Source organism: Pagrus major, chromosome 19 (assembly GCF_040436345.1).
Source record: "Pagrus major chromosome 19, Pma_NU_1.0".
Lineage (NCBI taxonomy): Eukaryota > Metazoa > Chordata > Actinopteri > Spariformes > Sparidae > Pagrus > Pagrus major.
The window spans coordinates 18,407,004-18,420,698 of record NC_133233.1 but is presented as its reverse complement, the minus strand read 5'-3'; the positions used below and the strand labels follow the sequence as shown (position 1 = coordinate 18,420,698).

The window sequence follows — 13,695 nt, the reverse complement described above, 5'->3', positions numbered from 1 at the left end:
CAGTGGCATACAGCTACGTCGAGGTCAGTCTTTGCATTGCCAAGCTGCACAGGAGACTTGAGTGGGTGAGAGCACTGAGCGGTGTTCTGGTGAGTTTTGCAAGTAAACAGTTCGTGCTTGTAATGGTCACCTGTTGCAAATTTGCTTTAAAGTAAATAGTTTGTTCTGGGCTGCACCACTTGAGTGTTTTTAAGTGTAGGAATATGGCCTAGCAGAGTTGTTTTAGATTTGAAGGGAGAGAAGAATAACAGGAAGCTGGAGGGAGAATTTCCGAGTTGTGTTAACACTTTGTATAAAAGCTAGAACAGCTGAAGGAGGGATGTTGTTTTGCAAAAAAGGCTTGTTAAACTTTATTTATACCTTTTATTTCTTTCAGCACAGACATGTTTTGACATGTACACGAGATGGTTTGGATGCAGTACAGATTGCTTTTTTGTCCAGATTTAAGAAAATAAATCTGGATTCTTTATGGCTGCATTTTATGATTTTTTCATTGTTTTTATTGTAGATTACTTTATCAAATAGTTGAGTTGTTGTCGATAAAATGTCAGAAAATGGTGAAAAATGTTGCCCAAGATGACATCATCAAATGTCTTGTTTTGGCCACAAAACAACGATATTAAGTTTACTGAATCTTGTTAAAATTTTATTTTATTTCTTCTAGCACAGACAACTTGTTTTGACATGTACACAAGATGCTTTGGATGCAGTACACGTTGCTTTATTTGACCACATGTAGCAAAATAAATCTTGATTTTAGGTTCGCAACTAAGGATTATTTTATTGTGGATTAATCTATAGATTATTTTCTCATTTAATCGATTAGTTGTTTGGTCCACAATTAAAAGATATCAAGTAAACGGTCATGGAGGAGTAATACAGCCAGAAAGTAATTACATGCTTAATGCTTGAATCAGAGAAATTTTACTTTATAGTACTTTATAGTTGACCACCATAGTTGTTGCAGCATTACTTTACTAATAGAAACACTATCATCAAGAATGATGATAGTGTTTCTATTCTTTGCAGGTGAAGTGCGGAGAAATGAGCATATCGTGTGTTAGTCACAGTCAAGAGACTCAGTCGACCTTCCTCACATGAGGTCACACCTCTTTATATAGTCGACCACAGTGTATAATGCTATTATCAGCACACCGTCGGTGTCAAGGAAAGCCCCAGACTTTGAAGTGGGCTTCAATTTTAGCCGCTGGTGGCTTTGACTGTGTTTCTTTTCCCTCCGCAAGACATCCATGTGACTCCCCAGTGAGCTCACATCCCTGGGGACAAACAATTATATCTCACACACACACATTCGGAGTCAGACACGCTCAGGCTCCTCCTGAGGTTGAGTATTTCTTTAGCCCTAAGGCTCATATAAGCTGATGTGGAATGCGGCGCTTTATTATTTGGCGGACGGGTAAGCAACTTGTTTAGATCACAGGACTGTTCTTTGTTCGCTGCAAAACACAATTAATCTGCTGCGGCTTTTATGACTTTAGGTGGGATTAATTGTGTAATAGTGTTGATTCCTCCATGACATGACAAGTTTTTCTTTCCATTGCCAAATACACTACAACCCTGAAACATGCCAAGGACTTACCTTTTAAAACAGATGTATTTTAACAGTACAAACAGGTGAACTCCAACAAAAATGATTAACCTGGAAAAACAGCATCCACCATTATATTAGGAGTCACTACTGGTTAATAATTACAGATATATTAGGCATTATGTCGCTGCTTTCCCATTAATTCAGTACACTGTGCACACATATTCACAAATGAATAAACATCCTGTGTAAATTATAAACATGCCCCAGAAAAATCCAGTTGAACTGTAAAAGTTTGAGATATATGCAACGGCAAGTTATTGCTGGCACGGCTTATTTCGGAATATTGATTACGTATATTCAACCTATCACAGATGCTCAGAGGCTTCCTGGCAACGCTGCAATATCCTTCCATGGGAAGTCAAATTGCCCAATGTTCTAAAGAAAGCCGGTGTTTAATGACTCACTCTCTGTCCTCCGGTCTGTATTATGTGGAAGGAGAGATTGATTTGCTTGTATGTGGTGGCAGACCCGGCTTTTGTTGCTCTCTCTTTCATGTCACTCTTGATGTTTTAATGTCGAAAGCCTTTTCTTCTTCAGCTGCTGTTCAGATATTGTCTGTGTGTGGCGACGTGAATGCATGTCACGTCTGCAGATTGGGCAACAGATTGTGATTGACTTTCCACATGGGAAACACTGTACGTAATCCTCATGTGATCACAAGACCACACAATGTTTCTGCATGTTTTGACCCATTATTACTGCCAGCCAATTTCCAAAGCAGCATTTGTATGATATTCAAATGTGTTTTTATGAAATTTGGGGAAAAATGATTCAGCCGATTTGCGGCAACAAACTCCAGGGATACATCATGGGACTATATGGAGAACTGGATACAACTTTGGAGGTGGAGCCTGGTTCATTTCTATGAAAACTGCTCAGTTGCCCATTAAGATGAAAAACTTTGACTTCTCGGGTACAAAATTACCTAGATCTTCTGCATCGTGGGGCCCATAGAGTGTGTGGTCTTGAGACTTATGCCAGCTTATGTGGCTGACTTCTGGTTTAGCCCTCCACTAACTTGCACTGGGATAAAGTGATTTAATTGTGGGGCTATTGTAGACTTTCCAAATGTTATCTGGACAGAATAAATCGAATTTTGATAGTCAAAGAGTCATTTTGAGGGGGTTGTGATGCTCAAAAAATGAAACCAGCATTTTACAGCTGCTTCTCTTACAATGTAAACTTCATTTAAGCATCACATGACGTTGCAATTACACACTTTGGCCACTATGTAAAATTGGCTTCAAAGCCTGAGTCTTCCTTTCTTGTGTCTTTGTGACACTGAATAAAATGTCTCGACAACCAATGGATGGATTGCTGTGAAATTTTGTTCACACATTCATGATCCTTTTAGGTTGAATAGTAGTAACTGTTGATCACCTGACTTTCCATATAGCGCCACCGTCAGGTCAAGAGATTTTTTGTCCAATACTTTTTGTCCAAATACCTGCAAAATCTGAATCTCAGCTGTATTTAGTGCTAGTTTGACAAATGTTAGCATTGCTAACATGCTAAAATGAGATGGTGAACATTAAGAAGGTGAACCCCGGCTTTGAAGCCAATTTAACATAGTGGCCAAAGTGTGCAATTGCAATGTCACATGATGCAAAAATACTTTTTCCATAAGCTTAAATTGTGAGAGAAGCAGCTGTGTCACAACCCCCTCAAAATGACTCGTTTCGCCATCAAAATTTGATCCATTCTGTCCGATAACATTTGGAAAGTCTACGATAGCCTCGCGATGAAAACATGTTTCTGCTACACAAAGTCATGCAAATTCTTTTCCCCAAACTTTCCTCTAATCCTTGCTTTTTTGTTAATTACTGGGTATTTATACATCTTCAGGACTGTAGAAAATATTCACATGAAGTAAGGAAAATCATTCTTAACTTGCAAGAAGACCTTGCTTTGTTTTAAGATGTCATAAGACAGGCAGGCTGGGAACCAGTGGTCTAACACAAGGAAAACCACTGTTATGGTTAGTCAGAGAGAGATATCGATTACTGGGGTTGATAATCCACGTTAAGTGTGTGTGTGTGTGTGTGTGTGTGTGTGTGAGAGAGAGACAGTTGCAGACAGGTTTGTGTGTCTGACCAGCAGCCTCTGACTCAGTGTTGAATGGGTCCTGGAGTCACATGGCTACTTGTCAGCAGGCTGGAGGAGGAAACATAATCCTGAGGAGGAAGGCTGCTGCTATCAGTCGGTGCATGTTGGTCTGAGAGAGCAGTCGGCTCGACTCACGCTCCACATCTCTAACTCTCCTTTCTTTTGTCTCCCTATCTCTCCTTTCTCCCTCTGTTTGTTTTTCGCCCTGCACTCTGACCAGCCCCGGCCAGTCTCTCTTCACGGCAGAGTTCAGAATTGCACTACAATGTCTGCGCTGGCTTCTCTGCTGTAAGCACACAAAGGTATGACATGATCATGGATCTCTTTTTGTATTTCTTTACCTGTTTTCACTTTTACAAGTTGGCTTATTTATCAGAATGTACTGTTTGCTGTTTTTCTGTTTAAGTTATTGCAAATTTAATTCATTGTTTAGTCCTCAATTAGGGCCATTGTCAGTCAAACTTAACAAGTCTCTTTCTGTTAGAGCCACACTTTCTTAATATCCAGATGACTAGAAGAGCTGACTCAGGCTTCAACCATGATGATCTGCTGCCATAGCACAAACTGTAAACAAATCCGTCTTAGTTCCACAGGTTACACAGCAGAAAAACAGGCCTCAAACAAGCCACTTTCAGCCCGCTAGAGTTATAAATCTTAAATTAGAGCCTTTACAGGACATGTTGTGGGAAGTGATGGCACTCTAAATGCTGTGGTCGAATCAGAACTGACCACTCAAAAAGTGGTTCTTCAAGTGTTTGTCTTCTTAAATTCTCTGACCCACTTCAGTTAATCACTCAAAACATGCGATAATGATGCTGATTCAGTGAACTTGAGCAGCGTTTTGACTTCTACAGCATATTTGATAAAACATAAAGGCCACCATTTGTCTCCTTGTCTCTTGGGGAAAAACAAAGTTTTCTTAAAACATCCGTCGTCTGCTAACTAGGAGCAAATAAACCACACGCTGTCTTGTTTTTTGTAATGAAACCTTGAACCGCTCCTTTCCTCTCTGTTATTGTCCTGTTTTTGTAAGTACAGGCCTGTTTGTCGGTTGAGGTTTGGACATTGTGATCAAGCTCCTATTTCTGGACAGGCATTTTTATTGGCACTTTGTGTATTTTATTGAACTGTTCTTTAATTATGCCCTTTTTGATAGAGTTTATAGACGGGCATACAGGCTGCGGTCGGAGCTCACGTGCCAAGCTGCCGGTTGAAGCCGGGGTGTCCTGGCTAAGATCACTGGGTTAAGACTCGTGTGGGCTCGTCTCGTGAGTTCAATTCTAGTTTACAACCTCTGTCTCGTCGTCTGACTGTCTCGTTCCTATCCTTTGTCATAAAAAATGTTAACCTTTTGATTGTGTTTAACCCCAAAGGTCACATGATATTACAGTGTAAAAGTGATGTGATCATGACTGAGAGTGAAGAGCTTGTAGCTTGAGATAATCAGTGGGCATTTTGTGCTGACTCATCTCCTGTCTAGGCTACAAATGCAGAGCCCTCCTCTGAATATTTGAGTGTCCTAGTTTTCTGTAGCTTGTCAACATTTCTTTCTTCATGAAAAGAACTGCAGTGCATTTAAAAAAAATACCTTAAACTTACCAAATTTCGAAAACATTTGCCAGGGTAAAGTCTGACTTTTCTTCTTCGCCTTTTCTTCCTTAAAGGTGTCTAATCACAGTTCACAGTTCACAGTCCTAATAAAAGGAGAAAAACGCTCATTTCAGTACTGGAAATTTACAACATACCAAAGAGACTTTGTCAGGTATATTTGTAGTCTGTGGGAGAGATGAGTCAGCACCCAGTGCACATCACAAGTCTTAATAATGGCAAAAACAAGCTAAACTGTTGCTCTTGAGTTATAGCTTTCTTTTGAAGTTGTGACGCAAATTTCAACATTTAAGTGACATTCAGATACATTTCAGAGTAGATCAGTTTAGCTGGCACTAATACGATTATCCTGCAGATAACGGCACGGAAATGTTAAGTTCTCAGAATCTTTGCAGTGTTACCTCAGAACTGTAGATATCAGGTTACTCCCTGTCAGCTGACTAGTCAGTCGAATAGGAAATGTGATGAGTCTTAGCCCAGGTCATGATTTTTTAAAAGAGTTGAGTGTTGCCAACTAAACTTTGTCACATACAAGACAATAAAGTTGCTGCATACGAGAGTATGTAGACATGTCACACAGTCAACCACATACTAGTCTGTAGGGCTGTGCCGAATAGCTCGAAGCTTCATCCATAATGTTGACATTTGAATTTGAAATCAACATTCGAAATCTGTTTTTCTTTCAATGCATGTCTTTTTATTCTGTTTAAACCCAGTTGCAGATAAAGATTAGGCTACACTAATGTTATCAGTATTTCACTATTAATAGACGTAGATTTAAGCGCTGGCTGCGTAAGACCGTTCCTGACTCGTGTGATCCAAACATTTCAAATAACTCCAGAGCGTTCTCAAGTCCAAAAGGCAAAATTAATTAAAAAAAGATAGATAGATATAATCAATTCTGATGAAATATTCCTCTTCAATCCATAATTGTTTCCATTTAGCCTCTAATAAAGACTATTTTCACTGTGCCAAAAAACATGTTAAATTCCTGCTTGCTGCTCACAAAGGGAGGCACGCACCTGTATTAATGAGGCAGCTTTCTTAGAGCACCATAAATTAGATTTATATGACCACAATTCTCTGACTCTAAGACTATTACAGTAAATTACCTGAGTAGTTACAAATAAAAGAGATCATATTATGGCGCTCAGTGCCTCCTTCAACCCGATGAATCCGTTTATTCAAATGTTCAGGGATTTTTGTCTTTGTGTTGATGGGATCATAAAATATGACAACAGACATACAAAGCCTCATTCGAAAGCGCCAATAGAAGCTTTGAACGTAAGAAAAAATACACTCTCTACAGCCCTACTACTATTTGGATTTAGATACGTTCACGCGTAAAGACTTTAAAACGACATGTTGCACAACTTGTCCATCCTGACAATGTCCCTTTGGGGAATAAGGCCCTATGGCTCCTTCTACGTTCCCCTACTGTTTAAGATGTTAATAGAAGAAAGCGCAAATTAGTTTTCGAAACGCTTGAGTCACCACTTGGGTATTCTATCTCGCCTGCCAGAGGGTAGAGCCAGTACTCTCAGAGCTCCTCTGAGCACAGACTGCTCGTGAACAGATTAAAGGGACTGATGTTCTTTCTGAAGAGGACGGCCAAGCCTAATTTTAAGCTGTATTGAGAGCTGACCACGCCATCCCTGTATTGCTGTATCCCATACCTGATTTAGTCTCTCCAACTCAGCCTGGTAGAACAGATGCACACATTTCTAGTCAACCCTGTATGCTTTTAACCTTCTCAGAAAGGACAGCCTCTGCTGTAGCCTGGAGCATAAGCTGTCACCATGGGCTTGCCAGGTAAACATTTTATCAATATGGACAGCAAGATACTTAAAAGAGCAAACATGGGCTGTTTTCTTTCTAGTTTTACACAAATGTTTAAAATTCTCTATATCAAGAAGAAAGATGTCTACAGTCAGTGTCTCTCTTTATTAAACAGAGAATTTAACTATGTAGTACACTGTGAAAAACACTGGAGTGGGGCGGCGACTGACGATTATTTCCATTGTCGATTATTTTTTGGATCCATCGATAAGTTAGGTCTGTAAATCATCAGAAAATGGTGAAAAATGTCGATCCGATGATGTCCTCAAATGTGTTGTTTTGTCCACAACCCAATGATATTCAGTTTACTGTCACTGAGGAGGAAAGAAACCAGAGAATATTGTGACAAAAGTTGGCGATTCATTTAATAGTTGAAGATTCATCGCTGCAGCTCACACAACCCTGGGGAGTATCTGTACTGATTGATTCAGAGTTACAGCCCGCGTTGTTGACCTTTTTATATGCTGGACACGATCTGCTGGCAAAGAGGTACCATCTGTTTTATTTCCTGAATCAATAGATAAAGCTGCAGAATGCGAGGAGCTGAAGTAACATCAACAAAAAGCAGGCGTGCGTAAGCTGTTGTGTCTGTTTTGATAGTCAATCAATCATTTAAATTATTTATCAAGCCAAAAAGTCTAATATTTGCTGGAACCAGCTTCTTAAATGTAAGGGTTTGCGGCTTTTTTCCAAGCATTTCATCACAATTGAAGTTAAAGCTTCCTTGAATGGAAAACATGCTGTATACACCTGTAAGTTAAAAAGAAACTACATTGTCTGGCCTTTACTTTCTATAGCTTCTTCGGTCAAAGGTTGCAACTTCACCATGTGATCCTGATAGTACACTCTGCTCTGAGTGTTGAAAATGACATGTAACACTGTCACATGTTTGGTTAATGTATAATGTCACAGGGTAGACATTGAGACATTTTGCATTAACCCACAGAACCTGTGGAATCTGGGTCCAGTTAACGTACACATAGTCAGTTAATTCTTTCCAAGCTCTGACTGTATGAACACTAGAAAGAATCACAGAGCGCTCTGTTTATATACATTTTTTTAATAAGTTTACAGCTCCTCCTGACAGGCTGTGGCAGTTGCCTTCTTCCTGTTTTCATACTTACTTCCTCCCAGAAGGATAATTCTCCCAAAGCCTTGCCTGCACACATTTGAGTGAGCTGTGACTAAGTCTTGCATGGAAAAACTTGGAAGAGAGAAAAAATTCCACAATCTTCCTCTCATCGCCTGCTCGTAGGAACAGTTTGCAAGTCTGGATGATTTGGAAGACATGATGAACATCTTCCAGGACAAAAACAGAGCGTCTTATCCTCACTTCCTCTTGCACTGTCAGCACTCGCCCATCTTCTTTCGTTCATTTCATAATGGGCAACAGGTTCCCTTTTATTCTTGAGGAGCATGCTTTTTTTTTTCAAAATCAAGACAATTGTATCATTGGCTGTGTTTACATGGACAATATTTCTTCAATCTGATTGAAATCATCCTGATTAGAGATTCCAACTTAACTTACTTGCTTTCCTCCTGCTTTCCGGGTTCGTTCATCTTTGAACAACTTGTTGTTTTGAGCCTTTCACCCATCGAGACGTTCAACAATCATTTGCTGCTGAGGGAGCGTACTCCCTGGAAGTCTGCAGAAAGTCTGCTTGAGGACCCTTGTGGACTGGATGAAATGTGAGAATTCGTACGAGTGTGCCCGCAAGGTCCACGAAGTCTGCAAGTGTGGTGAAGTCCGGATATTTTTCAGTCCTTAACCCCTGTCAGACTTCCAGACAAATAAGTTGCATCGACCACAGACCAGTTGTTTTGCTCCTGCCATGTTTTTTCTGGCTCCTGGAAGCATCGTCATCTATGATGTTACCCCAACGTGGGGTGAGCATGCGCAGAAAGAATATATTTATTCCAATCTGGGGAGAAACAATCGGAATAAGTGTTCACATGGTTAATATTTCCCTATTGATAGGAAAATCAAAGGTTTTCACTCTCCCTCTCTGATTGAAAATTCATTCAGATCAGGCCGGATTGTATCGGAGTCTCTTCTAGTTGAGGTTGTTTCCTGAGGCATTTTTATTCAGGTTATTAGTGGAATATTAGGGTCCATGTGAACGAGGCTAGTGTTTTCTTCTGATCACAATTGGTATCTGTATTACTACAGACATGCCCTGAGGTAGATAAGCTGGTTCCCATGCTTTCTGCCCAGGATCCCAGGGTTCTGTAACTTTATCCCTGTGTAGCCAGCCCTGCCTCTTCCACAGTGGTGGGGTCTAGGTTTACTAAGAAAGTAATCTTCAAACACACCCTGAGTCCTTTATCACCATTACTGCGCGGATTGCAACGTCTCAAACTAGTTATTAAAGTTGTTAGTGTGTAATTTACAGCTGGCGCAGTGATTAACGCTGTGTAGTCTGCTGCAGGTGATGTCTTTGTTCAATCCAGATTTTAGTTAATGCTGTCCAGCTCCAGCCGTTCCTGCACAGTGTTTAATCTCTTCGTGTCATTGATTGTGCTGTAATGAAACATACAGTAACCTGCTGTCAACAAGGTCATTGATATGATTGTGCTCAGGCATCAGGGAGGCTTATCGGATCTTTGATAGCTGCTGACAGAGAGCCAGGCTGGCTTTGGCAGAACCTGTTTTCTTACTGAGGAGTGAACCAAAAGAGGGCCCTCCTCTGCTTTTAGACTGAATGAAAGCCTGCAACAATGCTGCTACTGAGTCAAATTCTGTAAGATTTAGTATTTAAAAAAAATATAAAACAAAAAGATTGTTTTTTTGCTTCAGTTATTACAAGTATAAGATTATCATTTGACTATAGGAGTGAAATATGCTGTTATTAATTCAAGCAAATGTCAGCTGATCTTTGCAGGCCAACAATAAAGGATGTAAGTACAGTAGAACACTAAAAAATGCTCTCCACATTTCCTTCAGCCCAAGGTGACATCTTCAGAAGTCTTATTTTGGCTGACTTACAGTCCGAAACCCCCAAATTAGTCAGCTATATCTTTTTTTAAATGACGTGCATGAACTGTACGGTCCTCTTTTGTTCTGTCTCTGCAGAGCTCAGCTGCTTGCTTTTGGCTCTTGTGGTTATACTGTACGTCGTATAACGGACACTACGATGACGGAGGTGGAGGTTAGCTTGAGGCACACGCCGCCGCTTATCAAAGGGTCCTTTGCACAGTAGCACCGTGTTATCTGGCTCTTATCTGACTCTAATGGTTAATGACCTTCAATGGCGGTGATGAAGTGCTGCAGGGCTTGAAATCAAGAGTCATAGAAATTCAAAAACGGAGACGGAGTGTCGATGTTTGTAAAAGCATGTACAACAACTTCCAAAGCTATTGTTGCTCCTCAAGTGTAACATAATTTATCTGTGCTTCCACTTCATCACAAAAACAACATTCAGTTAAGCCCATTTGTGTTTCTAAAGTGGGTCTGGGCACTTAATGGTACTTGAGGGGTTTTCCAGGAAATCCTGAAACTGTTAATTACTTAGTTTGACCACATGTCACGGCACAGACAGAGTTAAGACAGTGAAGCTTGTTGCTTTGTGTTTTGTTGGCTTTGCACTTCAGCACATCAAATTTGAAAAGCCATAAAGTCAGCATTTTATGGAGTGAAAGTGCTGACTCTTTTGAGTATTTTCATCCTCATTACAAAAGCTGTGTAACAATCATAGCTCTTTGTAGCCATGTTCGCAGCATGACTCTTGGGGTGGCAATGTTTGTAGCTCGGTCCACCACGTTGGTCCAGACTGAAATATCTCATTATTTGATGGGTTGCAATTAAGTGTTGGACAGGAGTTTGTGTTTCCTAAAGGGAGAATTGTAAAATCTTTGGTGATCCCCTGAATTTTTCCTCTAACGCCACTACTAAAGCAAACTTTTTATTTGTCCAGTACTTTGGTTTATGACATTCCCCATTAGCCTCAATTTTACTTTGTTTTTAGTGCTTATTAGCCAATGTTAGCATACTAAGCTTAACTAAAAATTATTGTACATATGTCGACATGTTAGCATTGTAACGTGAGCATGTTAGCATACTTGCATTAGCTTTGAGTTGCTGTGTAGTGCAGCCTCACATAGCTGCTGCAAATTCTTAGTCTTGCTACAATCTAGGAGACCAATTGGACAAAAACTACACAATTCTCAGCTGAATAATATAATTCACTTCAGCTGCTTGGTTAGTCTGACTCACCGGATGTAGACTGTTGGTATAAGCCTGTTAAGGGCCAACTGTTTCTGTTTTCAGTTTCCCATCCATCCTGAGTGATTCGATCACAAGATGTCTCAAAATTGCACATTTTCTGAAGAGAGTTTGGTGCCTCTGTGTTTGTGTTTTCAAAATCCTGGCTGCTATTGGACACAACTACAACAACCTCCTAGCTAGCTGCACACTGAAAATGGCAAGTTACCCTAACTCTAACCTGGTCGCTTACAGTACAAAGTAAACAAGCTACCAGCTGTTACTTTTTTTAATTCTTCTGCAGGTGCTTAGCCATTTTATTGCAAGGGCTTATCTCCCCACTCGCAAGTTCCCCTGATTCTATTTTTACAGCGGCACCATCGCTGCATCCTGGACTCAAAGCCACCCAAGATGATTGTGATTGGTTCAGATAAATACAAACAAGCCAGAATGTGGGTGCAGCCAGTGCTGCCACTGTCCACTGTTTGGCCCCAACACAACCAATACGTTTTTTTTTCTGCCAGTATCGTAAAATTGAAGGATATTAAAAGGGAATCAAATCTCTCACAGCTCATCCAACGTGGCTGACTTCCACTTCATTTTAATTGTTTCATTTCAGATCTAAAGTGCTGAGGTCAAGAGTCAAAGCACTATAAATACACACAACACACCACTGTAATTATCCTCTCTGACTGCACTTCATATTGAGAGATTACTGGCTCACAGCTATGGTATCTTGTTGCCTCATGTTTTGTATCTCCAGCTTCATGTGGACTAACCCTCACATCTGTGTGTGTCTCCAGGTTATGCTGCCCAAAAGCTGTCTGAGTCCCAGTGAGAAAGAGAAGGGCTAAAGCCGCACCAATCCAACCCAGCTTTCCAGAGCCTCTCCAGCAGCGATTCCCACTGTGGAGCCATGAGCAACCCCAAACAGATTACTGACGCCGTGGCATCGGTTATTCACAGTGTAAGTCCTCACAGCCGCATACAGAAAAGCCTCAGTCTGTCCCGTCAGGTCAAGCTCAGGCGTTGTCAGCCACATGATGAAACACATGTGGAAGAGTTTGTGACCCTGGTGACAAACTAGGTTAAATGCTGTCCGGGAAGAGATGGCACTCACAATTATCAGCTTATGTTCTGTAGCTTCTCAGCTCCAAACTTTCCTCTGCTTTGATTCATATTTTCTTTGTGCTGGATTTACGCTGCATCAGCTCCCTCAGTCCTCTCTGGCATCAGAGTGTGTATTTTGGACAGTGCTCTTCCCTTCAGAGCTATGTGTGTACAAATTCAGTCACATCCTAGAGCCAATCCGCTGGCAAAAGGCAGTATATCTGACTGCAAATAAAAATGTTCAGAATAGTTCAAAAACTCTTACAGAGAGCAGCTCCTGTTGAATTTCCCTTTTCATTTGAGCACTGAAGAATGTCAACGGCCCCACAACTGAAACCGTTTCCTTCCTCTTTTCTTGAAATCGATATTTTGCCAGTGTTGGGAACACAAAAATAATATTGGCACATATTGAAAAACATAATTGCATGGCTTCTGGTGGGATTGATGTGATAAACATGGTGCCCCAAGGGCGCTGCAGCTAAAGAAAGCAGCATTCCTTGACTCAAGTGGTTCTCAACAAGTCCAGCTCGGGATGATTAAGATGCTGCAGCAGAAAATATCCCAAGCTTAAAGGACAAATCCACCCCATGAATAGCCTCATGTTGTTGGATATCATCGGTTTGCGATGGTTACTGCATTCCTGGAATTATGTTCGATTGTGTTCCAGGAAGTATAAGAACTGCGACTTTTTATTTTAACTAACTTACCCCGCTTATCCGGCCTTTATCATGTTCTTTTACTTTAGTTAAGGGTTTCTACTTTTCCCAGAGCGACTTTCAACAGCCGAAATTGAAGAGAGCTCACTGTGCCGTGGGTTGAATGTGTAGGTGAGTGGATAAAGTCAAGTTTCTAGCACAGTGGGAGCAAACAAGAAAAAGATTTTCCACTCACTCAGCCACTTCTTCTGACAGATTTATGATTGGCTTTTATTCCAACACGCTCTCACTCCAGACTCGTCAAATACAGCAGCTTGTTCAGTGGCCTTAAGTCTCAAACTATGACGCTCTACTTACCCCTCTAGCATCCGTTATGCACGTGAAGGGCTCTGCAGTCAAGTTAGGACCAAAATCTTCTTGCGACGTCTGCTGAGACTTTCAAAATAAAGCATCCCTAGAAAATAACATTTCCCATATTATGACAATATTTCGACTGTAATTAACGGTACCAAGGTTTGTTAACTCACTCACGCAACAGAAATTCCAGAAATGACACTAGAGGG

General features: G+C 40.7%; 1 protein-coding gene across 2 annotated transcripts in view; it reads left to right on the top strand.

Annotated features, from left to right (window-relative positions):
* Window positions 1-13,695, top strand: part of slc4a2b (solute carrier family 4 member 2b) — a 44,984-nt gene that overhangs the window by 5,644 nt on the left and 25,645 nt on the right. The window contains exons 2-3 of one of the 2 annotated variants that reach the window (XM_073488902.1): window positions 3,939-4,020; window positions 12,170-12,333. In XM_073488902.1, coding sequence (XP_073345003.1) covers window positions 12,283-12,333 — 51 coding nt within the window. In that variant the 5' untranslated portion in view covers window positions 3,939-4,020; window positions 12,170-12,282. Of the gene's footprint in view, window positions 1-3,787; window positions 4,021-12,169; window positions 12,334-13,695 lie in introns of those variants that run through there. The other variant, XM_073488904.1, reaches the window with a different exon arrangement.